Source organism: Parambassis ranga, chromosome 1 (genome assembly GCF_900634625.1).
Source record: "Parambassis ranga chromosome 1, fParRan2.1, whole genome shotgun sequence".
Classification (NCBI taxonomy): Eukaryota; Metazoa; Chordata; class Actinopteri; family Ambassidae; genus Parambassis; species Parambassis ranga.
In genome coordinates, this window is record NC_041022.1 from 14,226,180 (window position 1) to 14,243,545 (window position 17,366).

The following is a 17,366-nucleotide window of genomic DNA, read 5'->3' on the forward strand; positions in this document are numbered from 1 at the left end:
GTACTGCCACCTGCTGTATAGGAGAATTTACAGCAAGCTAGGACCACTTGGATTGGTTGCTGCGTTTGTTTGGGATCGATAAGACGTTGTATTGATGATATGCCTTCAATGAGACCCAGAATCCGCTGACCTGAATTTATGAGGTGATACGAAGCGACATTTCCATCCATTTCAAGCTCTGAATGGTAACGTCAATGTCATTATACCGAATTGTAAGCTAGCTATTAGCCGCAGTAGTAGTTTAAACAATATGACCAAATACCAGCGTTTAACCTGCTGCGTTTGTGGTTAGCTTCGTTAATGATAATGTGGGTTTACACTGCCACAACGCAAACCTCTGCTTGGGAAGGACTACGGGGCTAAATTACGAGGCAAACGTTTTTAAATTCTTATTTTGAAGGTTAGCTTTTCTACAGTTGCGAGAGGTGCTTTTTGCTTCAACTTTTACCGAGATACTTAAAGTTAGCACCGATGCTTGGAGCTGGGTAGCAAGCTAGGTAGTATTAGCCAGTTACATGAGCAAGACGACAACTTGTGTGGTTTGTTAGCACCACTTTGTGTGTTTAGTGAGCTAGCGTTAATGTGACGTTATTTTTGCGGGTCGGGGTTAGTATGTGTTGCTATGGCGATTACGGGACGGAATTAGGTCACAAACGTTTTGCTTGTAAAGTTCACCAACAAACCAGCTGCCTGTCGGTATGATGCTATTAACATATGTATGGGCAAAACTAGAAGTACTGTAGTGGTCGCTGCACTTTCTCTGCGTTGAAGTAACATTTGCCGTCGTCTTTTGCGGGGACTGGGTAACAGAAACCTAGCCTTAAGTCGCTGCGCAGTGGAGGGAACGACTCGCATCTTTCCCGGGAATCCAAGCGGGCCACACACAAAACCAACGGCAGCTAAGGGCTAACAGACAGGTGATAAAGACACTGGACTGGGTACGATCAGCGAAACGCTGTTGATTTTCTGGCTAATCGTGATTGAGTTGAGAAGGTCTTCTTTAAAGTTAATGTTAGTAAGGACCAACGACTTTAACGCTTTAGAGTTAACTGTTGACGTTAGGTAATGCGGCTGCTTATTAACATTAATGCAGTTATAGTTTTTAACGTGTGATGAGCAATACGTTAATATTAGTGCCCAGCTTCACAAGGTTGTTTAGGGTAATCATGGTTAAAGGTTTCTGGTGTTATAACGTTAGACATGTTAACTTGCTTATGTAGCTAACTGATTGTCAGCTGTGGCCAAGTATAGTAACGTTTTATCAATTCTAACATGCTGTAAGGAAGCAGTTTCCCCTGCGACTATACCTCACGTTGCCTATAGCGTTTTATATTACATACTCTCCTTTTTGTTTCAGTGTTGTAACGAGTGTATATTTGGTTTTCAGCAGGCTGTAAGTGGGTGACATGGCAACTGGAGGAACTCCATTTGATGACAGTTCAGAAGACCTGCACAACTGGACTGTTACTAATGGCAGTCTAGAAGACAGACTCAACAACATGGTAAGGACTGACCCGTTCATTATAGAAACTACAGCTTAGGTCCATAACTGAGAAATTAATTTTCACATCATGTTACACTCAAGGAGCTCATCAAGATGTCCCATTGAGTATTTAGCCAATGTCCTTAGAATCTAGGCTGTAAAGTGCATATTGATCTGTAAAATACATCTCACTATCTTGTTACTATAAAGGACTATTGATGTCATGGTAAGTTTGATATGTACGTCTTTCATGCATCATGGTTAACAAAGGACATGTTTTTATTTTCCACCAGGACTGGGGTGTACAGCAGAAGAAAGCCAATCGCTCTTCAGAGAAGAATAAAAAAAAGCTTTCAGCTGCAGTGGTGGAGAGCCGCCTCACTAATGATATTTCACCGGAGTCCACCCCAGGGGCTGGTCGCAGGAGAGCACGCACTCCACATTCTTACCCCCACATTAAATACACCACCCAGATGTCTGTCCCAGACCAGGCTGAGCTGGACAAGCTGCGTCAGAGGATCAATTTTACAGACCTGGATGAGGTAAAATATCTGCTGTTGGAATTAAAAGCTATTTTTTGTTTGTGTTGATATGATGCTGACTGATTATTAGATGTAATCAGTGGTAGAGCTATGCCAACTTTGAGGACTTTAAATGGACTGTATTGAGTCTTTCCTCCCTCAGTAAATTGTCCAATACCACACAGTAAATGCAAGGATACACATGAATATCACAAGGATGAGGTATTGTGGTAACAACAAAAGTACAGAAATTCCAAGCATGTTTTAAAATCTTGTTCAGTAGTTTCAGTGAGCAGGAAAAGGTGTGTTTTTGTGCTGCCCATGATCACAGTTGTGTTATGATTTATAAATAAATAATATTATCTGATCTGGCATTAGCAGAAGAACACTGCAACTGCTGTGCTACAGTTGCAACATAAAATGAAAACCTGTATTTCTTCTTTAGTGAACATGCCACTGGGCTGTTCTGGTGCTTCTGCAGCCAATAGTGGAAAGGATAGCAGAATGTTTTTCATAGCTAGTTATGAAAATTGACCTTGGTAGAATGTCAGTGTGTTCTGTGATGAAGAAACATTATCAGAGTAATTTTTTTTAACAGTGCAGTGGGGGGCTGATAAATCATGTTTTCGTACATGAAGCTCTGGTATCCACAACAGCTTATGTATTTGTATTGTGTTATGGCCCACAATGCAATCCATTTAACTTGCTGCTATTATGTGGTACAAACGTGAGCCCAACAAAGACTTGAACTGACACATCACTTACAGTTTAGAAAATGTCCAGATACTTTAATAACGGCTTGTCTTGTCTTCCTGTTCAGAGGAGCATTGGCAGTGACTCCCAGGGACGTGTCACAGCTGCTAACAACCAGCGCCAGTTAGCTGGAGAGAACAAGAAACCATATAACTTCCTACCTCTGCATGTAAACACTAACAAGAGCAAAGAGCTGTTCCCTCCCTCCTCCTCTGCCCCAACTACCCCAGCCATCACCATGGAAACTAAGAAGCAGAGCCCAGGACTAAGGGATACATTAACCCCTGTGGTTCCCAGCAAGGAACCTCCAAGACTCAGCCATGGTGACATGGAAAGGAGGCCCTATGTGCGCAGACAATATGGCAGAGGAGAGCCGAGAATAGACAGCAGCCAGGTAATGTTTTTGTTGTTGTTACTGAGATGTTTTTAACATAACTTGTGGTCTTGTTATCCTGAAAATTGAGTAGCACCATGACTAAAATGAAGCAGTAAATGAGTAAATAATAAAAAAAAAACAACAAAAAAAACCACCAAGTGAATTATCTTTTGCAAATTTCACTGTATTTGTAAACTGAATAGTGGCTAGAAAGATGAGGTTCAAATACAGTTCTATGTATGACTGCATTTATAAATGTTATACATTCTTATAGCTGAATGTTATATTTAATAGGTTTTTTATATGCTGCCCTAGTCAGTATTGCAAAGATGCTTGCTGATTAACAGGGGGTTTGTGTTACTAAAACTAATCCACATGCATAATGTGTGGAACTTACAGCTGTTCTCTTTTTTCAGTTTTATTTAAACTATTCCTTTTGTTTTGTGTATTTGCTATTGCGGGTGTATAACTGCACTCCAGTCTACTGACAACTAAAACTAGGATGAAAGTGAGGGAGAGCTAGTGCAGCGGAAACTAGGCTGTATTTAGGACAATTTATAAATATGCCACCCTTGGTGCCCAGTGAGTTCTGCGCCCAACCCCCTTTCTGCCCTTGTTTAGCCCAGTCTGAGCCATCGCTACAGATACGAGCTCACCTTTCCTTACGTCTTCTTTGTCTATCTCATTTCCTTTCTGAAACACACACCCATACGCTACCCTCCTCCTATTGTACGGTTTCAGGTGGTGAGCAAACTAGTACAGATCCGGGAGTACATCAGTAAAGCAAGCTCCATGCGGGATGACCTGGTGGAAAAGAATGATGTGCCGGCCAATGTGGAGCGTCTTTCTCATCTCATTGACCACCTTAAGGAACAGGAGAAGTCCTATTTACGGTTCCTGCAGAAAATGCTGGTAGGTCTGTTAACTGTTTAACCAGTTTTATCTTCATCTTTACAAATGTGCTTTTACACATCTAATGCTTAAAATAATTTTTTATTAGCATGTTCTTGTGTAAAGAAAGTCTCCTCATAGCTGAAATGAAACTGGTTATGTTGATATCTTGGCAGCTGGCCATTCAGTATTTTTACTGGCTGCCTAAAACTCTTCAGCAGTTGGGTCATGTTTCATGTTAAGATAAACCCATGAGAGTCGCATGTCACCTGTGTTTGCTGTGGGGTTGTTATTTGCTTCATTTGATTTAAGCATTTTGCCTGATATACAGTAATTGCATGAAACATACTTTTTTTTATTTGTTAGTGGGTTTACTTAACCGTTTATGGACATTATTTTGTGTTTTTTCACCGTCTGTCTTCTATTTTCTCAGGCACGTGAGAATGAGGAGGATGATGTGGGGACACTGGACTCTGCTGTTGGCTCAGGTTCACTGGCAGAGAGCACTTATCTGAACGTTGAGGTTCGGTCTTCAGATGCCTTAAACCCAACAGTATGTACATTTCTCCAATTACATCCTTTTGTATTTGCATAGTATTCACTGTTTGTACCTGTCACTTTTCTTCTAGCATACTTGATGAGTCGTGGTGCACATTTGCTGATGGGCCACAGTCAGGGTTTGTAATGGTATACGATTGTGATTTTTGTAGGGTGGTAGGCCTGAAGTGGTGCGTGCTGACCAAAAAGAAGAATTAGAGAATCTGCATAAGCAGCATGAGCTGCTGAAGAAGATGCTGGAGCAGCAAGAGCAGCTCAGGGCCTTGCAGGGCCGGCAGGAAGCACTAATGGCCATGCAGCACAGTGCAGAACACGCACTTGCTGTGATTGAAGACACTGGTAGGATACAGAACACACTAACACAGTGACAGACATTTATTCACAGTGTGTCCAGACTAGCTGTAGTCTTAACTCTGATTAATGAATTGCAGTAGTCACATTATGTATCTCGAAAAGTTAACATTGTCTACATAAATTATTATTAACATAAACAAATATTTTAGCGCATTTAATTACCTTAACATATGTTGTTGTAAATAGTTGTCACAGAAACCACAGGCAGTGTCTCTGGCCTGAGCATCACATCAGAACTGAATGATGAACTAAATGAATTGATCCAGAGGTTCCACAACCAGCTACATGACTCACAGGTACTGTAGGCCTCTATATTCTCCATGAATACTAGGTTTAAGTCATCTATGCAGTGTTGATGGAGCTGTCGACTAACTGTACTGCAGTCTGTAGCTATCAGTAAACATGTTAGACATTTTAATGTGGCTAATCTACATTGTAAGCATGATCCACTTCTATCTACCTCTGATTTGTTGAGCCATGTGAACTTTTTAAATATTTTCCATAGACTAAAGCTGTGCCAGACAACCGTCGTCAGGCCGAGAGCCTGTCTCTCTCCAGAGAGGTGTGCTGGTCCAGGACTCCCCAGGCTGTTGGTCCACCTCAACACAGGCCACTGCTCCACTCTGCCTCTGGCCCACACACTGGTCTAGACACTGGAGCAACAGCTGCTAGTGCCAAACTCACAAAGCTCCAGGAACTCCAAGACAAAAAGCAAACCATGGACAAGATCCTACAGGAGCTGCATTCACTCAGAGACCAGACACTCAATAATAACTCATGTACAAGTATTTTCAAATATTTTTTGGCAATCCTATGGCTTTTATCTTCCTAAGGTGTTAATGAATTGGATGTGGTTTCCTTCAGGTCGTGGCCTGTCGGCACAGTGCAGCTTGAGTATGGGAGGATCCTCAGACTGCCCATCTGTTCTGTGCTCTAATGGGGCCTCAGCCTCCACTTCCTTTCATCCGTCACTCACACAACAAGAGGACAGCTCCAATTCTGCTGACAAGCTTAGGTATACACAAAAACACACACAGCTCAAAGCAGCTAAATAGGCAGGTCAGATATCAACAGCAGGGCTCTGTATAGAGTGGGCATGGTGTAGTATAACATTACAGCCACACTACACAATTTCTTGTTGACAAGTTTCAGAGTCTTTGCCACACTCAACCTTAATCCTTTTTTTGTAGGTGATTCAAAAAAATATTGAAGCTAACTACATTCATATTTTATTCTGTTATACTTACAGGAAGCTAAAGGAGGTCCACAAACGTCTGAATGAGCTTCGGGAATTGGTTCAGTACTATGAGCAAACTTCCGATATGATGGTGGATGCAGTCAATGAGAATGTGAAAGAGGATGACGATGATGAAGAGGAGGAAGATGAGACAGAAGATGGCTCAATTTTTGAGGCCATGTTTGACTCTGAGCAGGAGAACCGCCAGCCCATAACTAACATTAGGTGGGTGTGTAAATAAGTAAATGAACAAGAAAACAACCATTCAAACGTGTGTAAAAATTGCTAAATCATACTGAAACACAACCAACCAGTAAAGTGGTTTGGCTTGAAGCAACGGTATAACGAAGCACTATGCTGGAGTTTGTGTGTCTTTGCAGCTAGCAAGCTATCATGACAGTTATTGTATCCTGTTTCTTTAGAAACCCACAGCGCAGTGGGAACTGGGCTGACTTGAACAGCCTGACCAATGGACGTGGTGTCAGAAGTAGCGCCACAAACAACCGGGACGGCAGACTCAACACCGAGTGTGAGATCAACAATAGATCAGCAGCCAACCTCCGCAGCCTCAACACCCCTTCAGTCATAGGTACATGCACAGACACAAGCCAATATTACACCTGATATTGTTTGTAGAGTAAACCTATATAATGGCAAATATTTCTTTTTTTAATCAACAAAATCACAAGCCATCTCCATGTGGAACAGATTTCAAAATAGACAATAGCTTTATTATTTCAGTATAGAGTGAGGTCATTTTAGCAGCAGGATTTTAATAATGATTTTTTAAAATAACAATGTACATTCTTTTACAAATTTGCTTGAAGAATGCCAGTACAATAGGGACCTCCCCTACAGTCAAGTGAAGGATGATGATGAGGATGAAGAGGGTCTTGATAATGATGAAGGGGCACGGGCCATTGCTCCAGAAAGTGAGGCATCGGAGTCAAGTCGGAGGAGCAGCCTCAGGAACGATGCTGGGTTTGCACAGAAAGTTCACCGCCAGTCGGCAAAGCAAAAACTCTGGCAGCTGCAAGAACTGGTGGCCATGGTTCAGGTAGGGAAAGATGAATGAAAGTGTTTGATGTTTTTGTTTTTGTTTTTGCACAGAATTAGAATTAAAATGGTAAAATTAATATCAGTGCTGGATCATTGTTAGAGGTTTAACAGTACATAAATTCAAACTGATTTTCTTCACATGTCAATTTTGAGGACAGTGTCTTGTTTAAATAGTCTTTGTGAACTGACCATCGGTCCGTCATGTCTCATGACAGTTCCTACAGTTCACTTTGTTAACTGCAGCTCAGACAACTGGAGTGTATTCCCCAAATATTCCAAATAGAAGTTGGGAATCAGCACAAGATGACACACAAAGGCTATTTAACAAACACATTTGAAAGTGAATATACACCTGTTTTTCTTTATCATATTTACCCAGCATTTTTTCTGTATTCAGAGTGATGACACAGATGGAACAACAGCTAACGAGGATGAAGCTTTACACCAACAGCCAAATAATACCAGAGCTCCTGCACATGGCCCATTAGGGGCAGGATCAAAACAAAGTCCCAGAGACCTTACCCTCTCCAGCAAAGCCAGGTATGATACATTAAAATGTTTGAAAATCCTGCCGACTGTTAGTACAGTTGATCCAATGATTCCAGTTGAGATGTTTTTGTGGTGTGCATCTTTTGTGTGTTTAATTTGTTTTACTTTAGTGCTGTTCATTTCTTCTGATAGAGAGAAGCTGTATGAGGAAAAGCTGCGACAACAGAAGCAGGAACTGAAGCAGCTTCATGAAGAGCGTCAGAGGCTAATTGAAATCCAAGGAAAGATCCAGGACCTGCAGTTAGCTTGCCCTGACTTTCAGGTACATGGCTCATTGAAGTACACATACAAATGTGCACAGAGATCTGGGGACAGAAAGAGGAGCTCCTAAATTAGAAATGGGTGTTTAAAATAGGGTGTTTACTGGCCTTTTACTGCTAATAATATTTAAAAAAATAATATTTAAGTGGCTCAAGTAACATGAATTGCTGTATTTCCTCTGGTGTGATTTGCAGTCATCCATCTCCAGTACAGTGAGTCAGCAGGGTTTGCTGAGAAAGGTTCCACTTGCCGTTTCCACCCCTGCTACTGTTCAGGCTTCATCATCCCCAGGACACAAAACCAACTCAGCTGTGCTCAAACCCACTGCTCCAGAAGCAGCAACCTCTTCAGTCACTGACAACGAGGTGACAGACTCCACATCACACATACACATCAAATCATACGATATTTAGACATCTAGCTTCCTCTATTACAGATGTATTTACTGTTTTTTTTCTTTCTCGCTCTCCCACTGTTCTTGCTTTGCCAACAGCTTTGGTCAGAAATGCGCCGCCACCAGATTTTGCGTGAAGAACTGCGGCAGCGCAGAAAGCACTTAGAATCCCTGATGGCAGAACACCAGAGGCGTAGTGGTATTGGTGATTCTGCTTGCAGGACTGAAGACCAAGAGGGCATTGTCATATCATCACAGTCTGTCAGTAGGGATGAAAGGTACAACACCCACTGCTGTAGCGGCTTTTGTCAACAAGATTTAAACATTTTAGCTTTGTAATTATTTTTCATATTCTGGGAATGAGAATGCAGGCGAACTGCAACCACAGTGTACAATGTGAGCTTTTGTGGTTTTCTTGTTTTCACAGCAGATCACTTCTCATTTAGTGGTATCTCCTTAAGTAGCCAACAGTCTTTCCTCTGCAAACAGCTCAAAATTTGTACTAATTTTGCTGATTTGTTATTAGGACAATGGCCACTTGGGGTTCAACTCCCTGCCACCTGGATGATGACGATGATGATGGCAATGAGGATGAATATCGCTCAGAGATGGATGCAGAGGAAGAAGAAGAGCAAGAAGAATGTACAGAGAGCAGCTCCGATGATGACATTCACATCTATTCACCAAGCAGGAACCAGTGTTTCTACAGTAACAGGAAGAATCCAGGAAGGTCAGGCCAAGTCACAGAAGAATTTACACATGAATTTATTCCATATCTATAATCACTCTTCCAACTTAATGTGTTTGTTTTGGCTCCAGCAATCTGAAGCCTCCAGCAGCCTTTTCAGGTGAAAGTAGTAGCCATTTTCATGACAAGGCAAATACTAAGCAGCAGTCCAGGAGTTTGAACCAGTCTACAAGCCAGCATGGTGGTACTCGGCGACAGGAGAACCTGTGCTGGGCCTCTGAGCTGTCCTTTACCGAGGGCTCCAGTCACTGGCAGGAACAGTTCAGCCAGCTACAAAGACAGTTGGACTTCAGTACCAGCATGTGTCAGACACTCCTGCAGGACCAACAGGTCAGTGACCTTGTTAATATCTTTCTATCAAGTGCTTCATTTTATTACAGAAACTGGTTACCAAGTCAGTGTCTACCTCTTCTCCACAGACATTGTCATACATGTTGCAAACACTGCTGACGGGTCAGTACAGCGTGTTGCCCAACAACGTGTCGCCACAGGTCCATCTGATTATGCACCAGCTTAACCAATGTTACACCCAGTTGGCCTGGCAGCAAAACAATGTACAAAGGTAAAAGCAATTTCATACATAAGTATAATCTTTTGATTGTCCATCTTTTAAAATGTCTATTCTGTGTCCCTTTTGTTTCAGACTAAAGCAGGTCCTTAATGACCTCCTTCGCCAGCAGCAGCAGCAACAACTGCAGCAGCCTCTTTCTTCTTCAGCAGCAGGTTGGCAGACACAAAAGCAGGGCGCATCCCAAGAATCCAGCTCTGCACCCTCAGCCTCTCCTGGTGTCTTCCTCCCATTCTCCTCTAGCCTCCAACCTCCAACCAACAACATGTCAACTGCTGCCTTATCCCCATTCCCCCCTAGTATGATATACACATTTATAACAAAGCCTGTTTAGAATGCATTATAACAGATGCAATATTATATGTAATTTATGTAACACTTGCTTTTAAGATTTTGCTAAAATATGCCAAGAATGTTTAATGCAATCTTAATCTCTTTCTGTCTCTGAAGGCTTTAATTTATATCCACTGTTTCCTGGGGCCATGAGTGACTTTCAAGGTGCAGTAGGTCAAGGTACTCCTGATCATCAGAAGCAGCTTGACCCCAACACCTCAATAAAAACAGAGTACATGAGTTTCCCTCCTCCGCTGCAGCGCTCTCCTCTTAACACCTCTACAGAGAGAGGGTATGTCTGTTAGTGTTAAGAAAATCCACTTGTATTTTTTTATTGGAACATTTTCATTTATGTCTTTCCTTTATGTGACTCTTTGTAGACACAGCTCCTACATAAACAATACGACTCGGCAACACGTGTCCAAAAAGGAGCTTCAAGCGTCTCCTGCATCCTCCCCCACTTATGCCAACCGCCATTCCAGACTTCAGGTCTTTGACAAGGCATCACAGGAAAGCTTCATCAGCATGCCAGATCCTGCTGAACCCACAACCATCACAAAGACGTTTAAGGCTGGGCGCAAAGCCTCCGCACATGCCAATCTGGCCTCCCGAAGCAAGACTCCCAAGAACCGACGTAGGAAGACCAAAGGACACAGCAAGAACAGCGAGGGTATGAAAGTGGATTCAACACTACTACTGTTGCATTTTTGGACTGAATTTGAAAATCTGTCTTAAACTGTATTAACCAACCAAACTAGTCCTAATTAATAGGTGAAATGATAATTTTTTTTACATGTTTGGTGTCTTCCTTAGGTCATGATAGTGACAGTGTTAGCAGCACTGCAGACTTTGCCCATGAGAGGGCAGTGCCAGCTCATCAGAAGGATCAGAACCAGAGTCTGTTAGACAAGCTGACTCAAGAAAAACTGGACAGCAAGACTAAGCTTGGCAATAAACGAAATGACCTCTCATCCGGTATGTCTCAAGCTAACTGTAGCAAAGTTTATCCATGCACACTTTTCCCCCTTAAGGTCTGTGTGTTTTGTTTCTGTCTATATATTTATTATCTCCATTATGTTGTTGCAGAATTTGTTTTCTGTAATTATAACATTGTGTCCCCTCTTTAATAATTTATCTTTATTTGCGCATTTGTCATTACCACAGGTTTAATTTTAAGTTAATTTATTTTGTCACTTTTAATTTATCTTACTCACAGCCTATGCTTGGAGAACACCCTTCCTCTCTAACAGAATTGCATGCACAGAAGCACCAGGTAAAGTCACCATGCAGATGTCAGCAGCATTTGGTTTTGATGTCACCTAATCATCCATATGCATGGGCTTGTTTTGTGGGCTTAATTTAAATCTTCCAGATGTGTGTTCAGGACATCTGAAAATCTTTTCTTGTTATATTATTAGTATTATTTTTATTCAGGATTTAGAACGTAGCCACAGTCAAATCTCATATTGTCAAATCTTCAAATTGTAGATGCAAGCAGTGACTTCTCACTGTTCGAAGTGCTGAGGGAGACCATTTACTCTGAGGTGGCAACTTTGATATCCCAGAATGAGTCTCGACCGCACTTCCTCATCGAGCTCTTTCATGAGCTACAGCTACTCAACACAGACTACCTACGCCAAAGGGCACTATATTCCCTACAGGTTGGTACAGACACATTCTTTACTCCTATATTTCTGGTTAATTTGTTGGTTTATTCATCTGTGATGAGTCTGGGTTGACTATAGCACAGAATACCTGGGTATATATTGGGCACAAAGTAGACTTTGGCTTTCTTCCTGGTTTTAAATGACAAGTGTGATTTGATAGAGTCTAGACCAGAGTCAGGACCTTTTCCTTTATTCCAATTTAAAATCGTGTTGATGTGTTTGAATGATTCGTAGTCTCTAGGCATGTGTCTTTTGTTGTTGATATTGCAAATATGCAAATATGTAATTATATTTATAATAATTATATATTATTTATATATATTTATATATAATAGAAATATACTAGAATACAGTTTTTAATTGGATTGGAGAACCTTTATAGATGTGTGTTGGCATTAGATTTAAAAAAAATAATCCAGGAATGCTTTTTTGAGCAGCTCATAGTTCCAATCCCCTTTCCCTGTGTTTCTCACAGGACATAGTAACAAGGCATCTGACAGAAAAGAGCACAGCTGAGGACCAGTTGCCCCCTCTCGGCCCTGCATTGTGGGCTGCAGGCTCTCAGTCGGAGCTCACACCCAGCGAGAGTCTGACTACCAGTGATGTGGTAAGAGACACATTTTTCCTCTCAGCATGGCATGCTCACAATATTTTTTGCACTTGTTCTGATTCCTCTCGTTTTGTGTGTCACTTTTGGTCTTCATATTGAAGCTCTTGTCTGTCCCGAAGTCTTTCTCGCAATCCTCATTGCCCTTCCTCCCACACATTTTTTTACATACGGTACTTCCTTTTCTACATTTCAATACATCTTTCATTAGTTTTTCTCTCAGCGTTGTCTCCTTTCATCCCTCACTGCCTTGTCTCTTTTCATCCTTCTATGCTGCTCTTTATTTTCTGATTTTAATTGTCCCTCCCCCATCTTCATTGTCTTTAAATTTAACTTGACAGCAAGGCTTTAGAAGCCTGTCTATAAAGAAATGACCCTCATCACTCCATGTCTCTTTTGCCAGATCAGACATGTGTGCTTTGGTCTGCTCCAAGGTCCCCAGAGTTCTGCTAATTGGAAACCAAGCCTTTTGTCTGTCTAAATAAATGCCTTTGTTCAAGAGTGATGGGTGAAATGTCTAATTTTCCATGTTAGGAGAATGGCAGGAGAAGCCACCAGTGCCGTCTATAGTGATTGTTGCACATTTCTCTGGAGTTTGGGGGGGTTTATCTGTAGCTGTTTAAATACAGATCTGTAATAAATCATTGATTCTCTTTAGAATTCTTATCACAGTCAGACTTGAATGTAAGACATAGTGTGTGTTTGACTTAAAACAATGCCTCCTGCCTTTTGCAGGAAGTGGTGGAGAAAAACCTGAGACATGCACAGGGGAAGAGGGAAGATGCAGAATCTATGGATGACAGCTCTGCCTCAACCTCCTCCAACCTGGAACCTTTTGCAAATGATGAAATGGGTATAGTTACACATTTCCTGTGACAACATTGGGTTAAAGTCTCAAAAACCATTTTCCATTCTTGAGGTTACAGTTAAAATGTTGTGCCCACTTTAACTCTTTCCATTTTCATCAGTAGGGCTTGTCTTGCCAAAAGTTTTCTACTGCAGGACCAAAATATAGACTATGAAGATACATGTTGATCTTCATATTTTGTTAACTCGGGTATTAGAGAGGCAGGCCTTCTGTGTCTGATCCTGTAGTGTAAAAGTGGTTGCAGCTGCATTAATATCCATTACACTTTCCTCTCGCTTCATTGATTTTTGAACTTTTGCTGTCCCATTTGTGTCTCTCCATGGTCTCCTTTCTATGCTCCTCTGACAGGCAACACAGTAATTCATTTAGACAAAGCTCTGGCCAGAATGAGGGAGTATGAGCGCATGAAGCTAAAAGCTGACTTAAACCCCCGCAACACTGGCACAGCAGGTGCAGGTAGCTCTGGAGCCTCAAATGCTGAACGTCCATCTGCTAACGCTCCTGAGCCTGTGGAAGGTACCTATTACAAGACCTCACCTGTGTTGTACAGACATTATTTATTTGGGTGTTTTAAAATGATTGTATCAAGTGACAGTGCTGTTTTTGTGTAAGCAGGAGGAGCAGCTGGTGGTGTGCACTGCCCTCAGATTGACACTCAGCAGCTGGATCGTCAGATAAAAGCCATTATGACAGAAGTCATTCCCTTCCTTAAGGTAGGACAACCAACATGGGACCACAGAGTAGGTTGACGTTAGCATTGTGCTAGAAGACGAATATATATATATATATATATATATATATATATATATATATATATATATATATATATATATATATATATAATAATAATAATAATAATAATAATAATAATAATAATAATAATGATAGTAATAATAATAATAATAATTGAAACCTTTATTAGTCCCACAATGGGGAAATTGCTCAAGGCAGCCCAGCAAAGAGCGCCATACACCAGTGAGTACACTGGAGGCTATGCAGGTAAAGTGTCTTGCCCAAGGACACACACCAGTGACTAGGGAGGAGTTGGGATCGAACCACCAACCTTCCGGTTACGGGACAACCCTGCTATACCGCTGCGCCACTGCTAAAAATATTTTCATTTAGTTTGATATTTTGCTCTAAAATTAAATCCTAAACTGAGAATATGTTGTTGGGGGTATAAGCTCTCCTGTTGATTGTTTTTAACATTGAATATACTCTTGTTAAAGAATTAAATGACTCTTAATCTTTTAATAGGAGAATATGGACGAGGTTTGTTCCCTGGAGCTGCTGACGTCCGTGCGGCGCATGGTCATCACTCTCACCCAGCAAAATGATGCAAGCAAGGAGTTTGTTCACTTTTTCCACAAACAGCTGGGGGGCATGTTGCAGGTATGATCAGTGACACGCTGCAGGTCATGCAGAAAAGTAGCTTCTTGATGTTTTGCTCTCTTTCAGGACTCTCTTAGTAAATATGTAGGTTGTACACTGGAGGATTGTGGGGAGGACCTCCTGGTGGAGATTTCAGAGATCCTCTTTAATGAACTTGCCTTCTTCAAGCTCATGCAAGATTTGGACAGCAGCGGCATTGCAGCAGCCAAACACAAAAATAAGAGGAGTGCTGAACAACCAAGTAAAATGAAAAACATCATGAAGGTTAGGTGGTTTCACTTTTCTTCCTTTCCGTCGGATTTTTGGTAATATAAACTAATTCCATCTATATCTGTTATTAGGAAAATTCAACACGTGGTGGTGATAAATTAGTTCGTCCAACCTACACAGATGAAGATAAGGTAGGTCATTTGATTACTGATTGGAAAATCAATAAATGAACTAGTTATCTGTGCCGCCATAATTTTTTCATTTTTTTAAAATCCCAGGACCAAGATGAGACGGAGCAGGAAGGTGCTTCTACTCTCCAGGAGCCTGACATACCGTCAGAGGTGAAGAACAACAGAAGCAGTGAAGCTTCTGAAGTTGAAGAGGATGACGAGGATGAAGATCGACAGGGAGTGCCGCTGTCCATCAGTAAGTGATAAAAGAGAGACCACTCCTCTTAAAAATATTGAATTGAGATATTTAGTCAATGTGCAAAATGTTTTTTTTAGGTCTTTCCAAAGCTGAGACTCAGGCCCTTACAAACTATGGTAGTGGGGAGGATGAGAACGAGGAAGAGGAAATAGAGGAGTTTGAAGCTGGACCTGTAGAAGTCCAGACATCACTGCAGGCTTCTGCTGATGGCCAGGCAGACCAGGAGGTCAGAGTCATGGTAATCTGTTTGTCAATGCAACAATAATCATGGCTTTACATCACTGAACACATCCCTTCTAGTTTGACCCCAGTTGAATTGTGTTACTCCAGGTTAAACTGTCCAGTGAAACACAGGAGTTAAGCTCTGAACAGAGACGTTGGGACGAAGCTAATGGTGAGGAGTTCTTGTTCTATGAAAGAATTTTGTTTGTATTTTTCTGACCCCTCATCAGTGTGTTATGTTTTATCACAACATATTTTGTGTTGTTTTACAGAAGCTGGCAGGTCAGCTGATGCTGTGTCTGTCACAGTTGAAGTTGAGGTGCAGCACCAGAACCCAGAAGAGGAGAGTAATGTTGCTGCTGCTGCCCCATATGAAAGTTCTGACACCTGCCCTGATCAGGATGTCCCCAAGGAGCCCACAGCCACTAGTAGCCCAGACACTGACTCACCTGTCATGATCAGCGTAGATGTAAGTGAAGACATTTGTTTCAATGACCAAGATAGTTGTATCCATCTCACCTTTAACTGTTTAACTCTGTATTCATTTATTAATTGCATTGATACAGGAGATGGGATCAGGAAACACTAGCCAAAGGTCTGATGAGGAAGACTTTGTCAAGGTGGATGACTTACCACTGCAGCTCACGGTCATGTGTGAGGTAATGGCTAACTTCCAAAAATAATGTTTATGCTTCTGTTTATCTAAAACTGTTTCCTTGCAAACCCCTCAAACACTTTAAAGAACCATAAAGGGAGCATAAAGAAAGCATTATCTAAATGTGCACTATGTGCTGTAACATTAGGAGGAGCTGCAGAAGAGAATTGTGGAAGAGCAGCAGAATAACAACCTGTCTGTAGAGATCCTCAATGGGAACACTGAAATGCTGACAGGGCTGGTGGGAAACTCTCAGGCACTGAAGGAACCAGGTATGGATTACAACCCTTGTCAGTTAGGCTTACACTTTTGTTTGTGTAGATGCCAAACACCCTACAAAAGCCAAAAGCCTGTGTTTCCTGTTACACATAAATTGTTCAACCATCTGAGATTAAGCTGTTTCCTTTTTCAGAAACGGTTGGTGCCCAGAACGAGTGAAGAATCTTCTTCTTTTTTCTTTTTTTAATTTTTTAAGAAACACTATACTTAACGCCTTCAATCAGTTTTGGATGTATGATTGTTGATTCTGAATCTGTTCGTTTAAATCAGTTTCATAATGGTCACAATTAGCTGTGACCCAAATGCACACAAACCCAACACTTCGAGTTAATTTTATTCCTCAGTGGTTAATGTGATTTATTGATAATCTAGAGTGGGTCTGTCTCCTATGCTGCTGATCACCAACAGTTAGGCCTCTGTTTGAATCTCCACAGTACTCTTTAACTCCTGTTTAGCTCTGTCCTCTTTGGTTCTGGGATCAGTTTGACGATAAGTTGTGATTTTTATTATTTTTTAATATTCTATTTGTCTTGGCCCAGCCTTATTGTTGTACAGCTTGTCTTTTCTGCACTTGGTTCCTAATTCTAAAGAGATGACAGTAGGATAAAAGTTCCACTGTTCAGCTGGATGACTTAAGCTAATTGTTTCTCCAGCTTGAACACTTCTTTAAATCGGAGCTCCAGGCTTGATTAGTATCCCATGCCTTTCATGTACTTAATTGATTTTAATTAATAAAATTAAATGCTTTAACTTGCAAAAATGGTGTTGTCATGTACTATGTGGACCTTTCTAATGCTGTAGCTGCTCATTCCAGGCCTGCCTCCAGCAACTTCAACAATCTCAGCAAAAACATGTCTTATTTAAAAAATCTGAGAGCAGCCCTTTTTTTCAGCTTCTTAATTTCTGCTATTTGTTATATTAAAAAACATTTTTTAGTTTCAGCAACAATTTG

The 17,366-nt window shown here is 41.2% G+C and overlaps 1 protein-coding gene across 10 annotated transcripts; it reads left to right on the plus strand.

Annotated features, from left to right (window-relative positions):
* Nucleotides 1–20: 20 nt before the first annotated feature.
* On the plus strand, nucleotides 21–17,174 carry pcm1 (pericentriolar material 1). 10 transcript variants are annotated; one of them, XM_028398508.1, is made up of 40 exons: nucleotides 21–143; nucleotides 1,388–1,502; nucleotides 1,777–2,025; nucleotides 2,825–3,151; nucleotides 3,875–4,045; nucleotides 4,458–4,577; nucleotides 4,735–4,921; nucleotides 5,123–5,232; nucleotides 5,442–5,715; nucleotides 5,801–5,951; nucleotides 6,186–6,398; nucleotides 6,596–6,762; nucleotides 7,001–7,230; nucleotides 7,630–7,772; nucleotides 7,914–8,043; nucleotides 8,237–8,407; nucleotides 8,536–8,714; nucleotides 8,963–9,166; nucleotides 9,256–9,514; nucleotides 9,604–9,746; nucleotides 9,828–10,051; nucleotides 10,203–10,377; nucleotides 10,466–10,755; nucleotides 10,899–11,060; nucleotides 11,302–11,358; nucleotides 11,574–11,746; nucleotides 12,228–12,359; nucleotides 13,095–13,212; nucleotides 13,576–13,743; nucleotides 13,840–13,940; nucleotides 14,485–14,619; nucleotides 14,686–14,883; nucleotides 14,961–15,020; nucleotides 15,108–15,255; nucleotides 15,336–15,496; nucleotides 15,589–15,652; nucleotides 15,753–15,949; nucleotides 16,047–16,139; nucleotides 16,284–16,407; nucleotides 16,548–17,174. In XM_028398508.1, the coding sequence occupies exons 2-40, from the start codon at nucleotides 1,407–1,409 to the stop codon at nucleotides 16,571–16,573; spliced, it is 6,330 nt and encodes a 2,109-aa protein (XP_028254309.1). In that variant the 5' UTR covers nucleotides 21–143; nucleotides 1,388–1,406; the 3' UTR covers nucleotides 16,574–17,174. The 10 variants fall into 10 exon arrangements, with proteins under 10 accessions (XP_028254309.1, XP_028254358.1, XP_028254259.1 ...); XM_028398557.1 differs by having other exon boundaries at nucleotides 22–143; nucleotides 1,391–1,502; XM_028398458.1 differs by having other exon boundaries at nucleotides 32–185.
* Nucleotides 17,175–17,366: the final 192 nt, after the last annotated feature.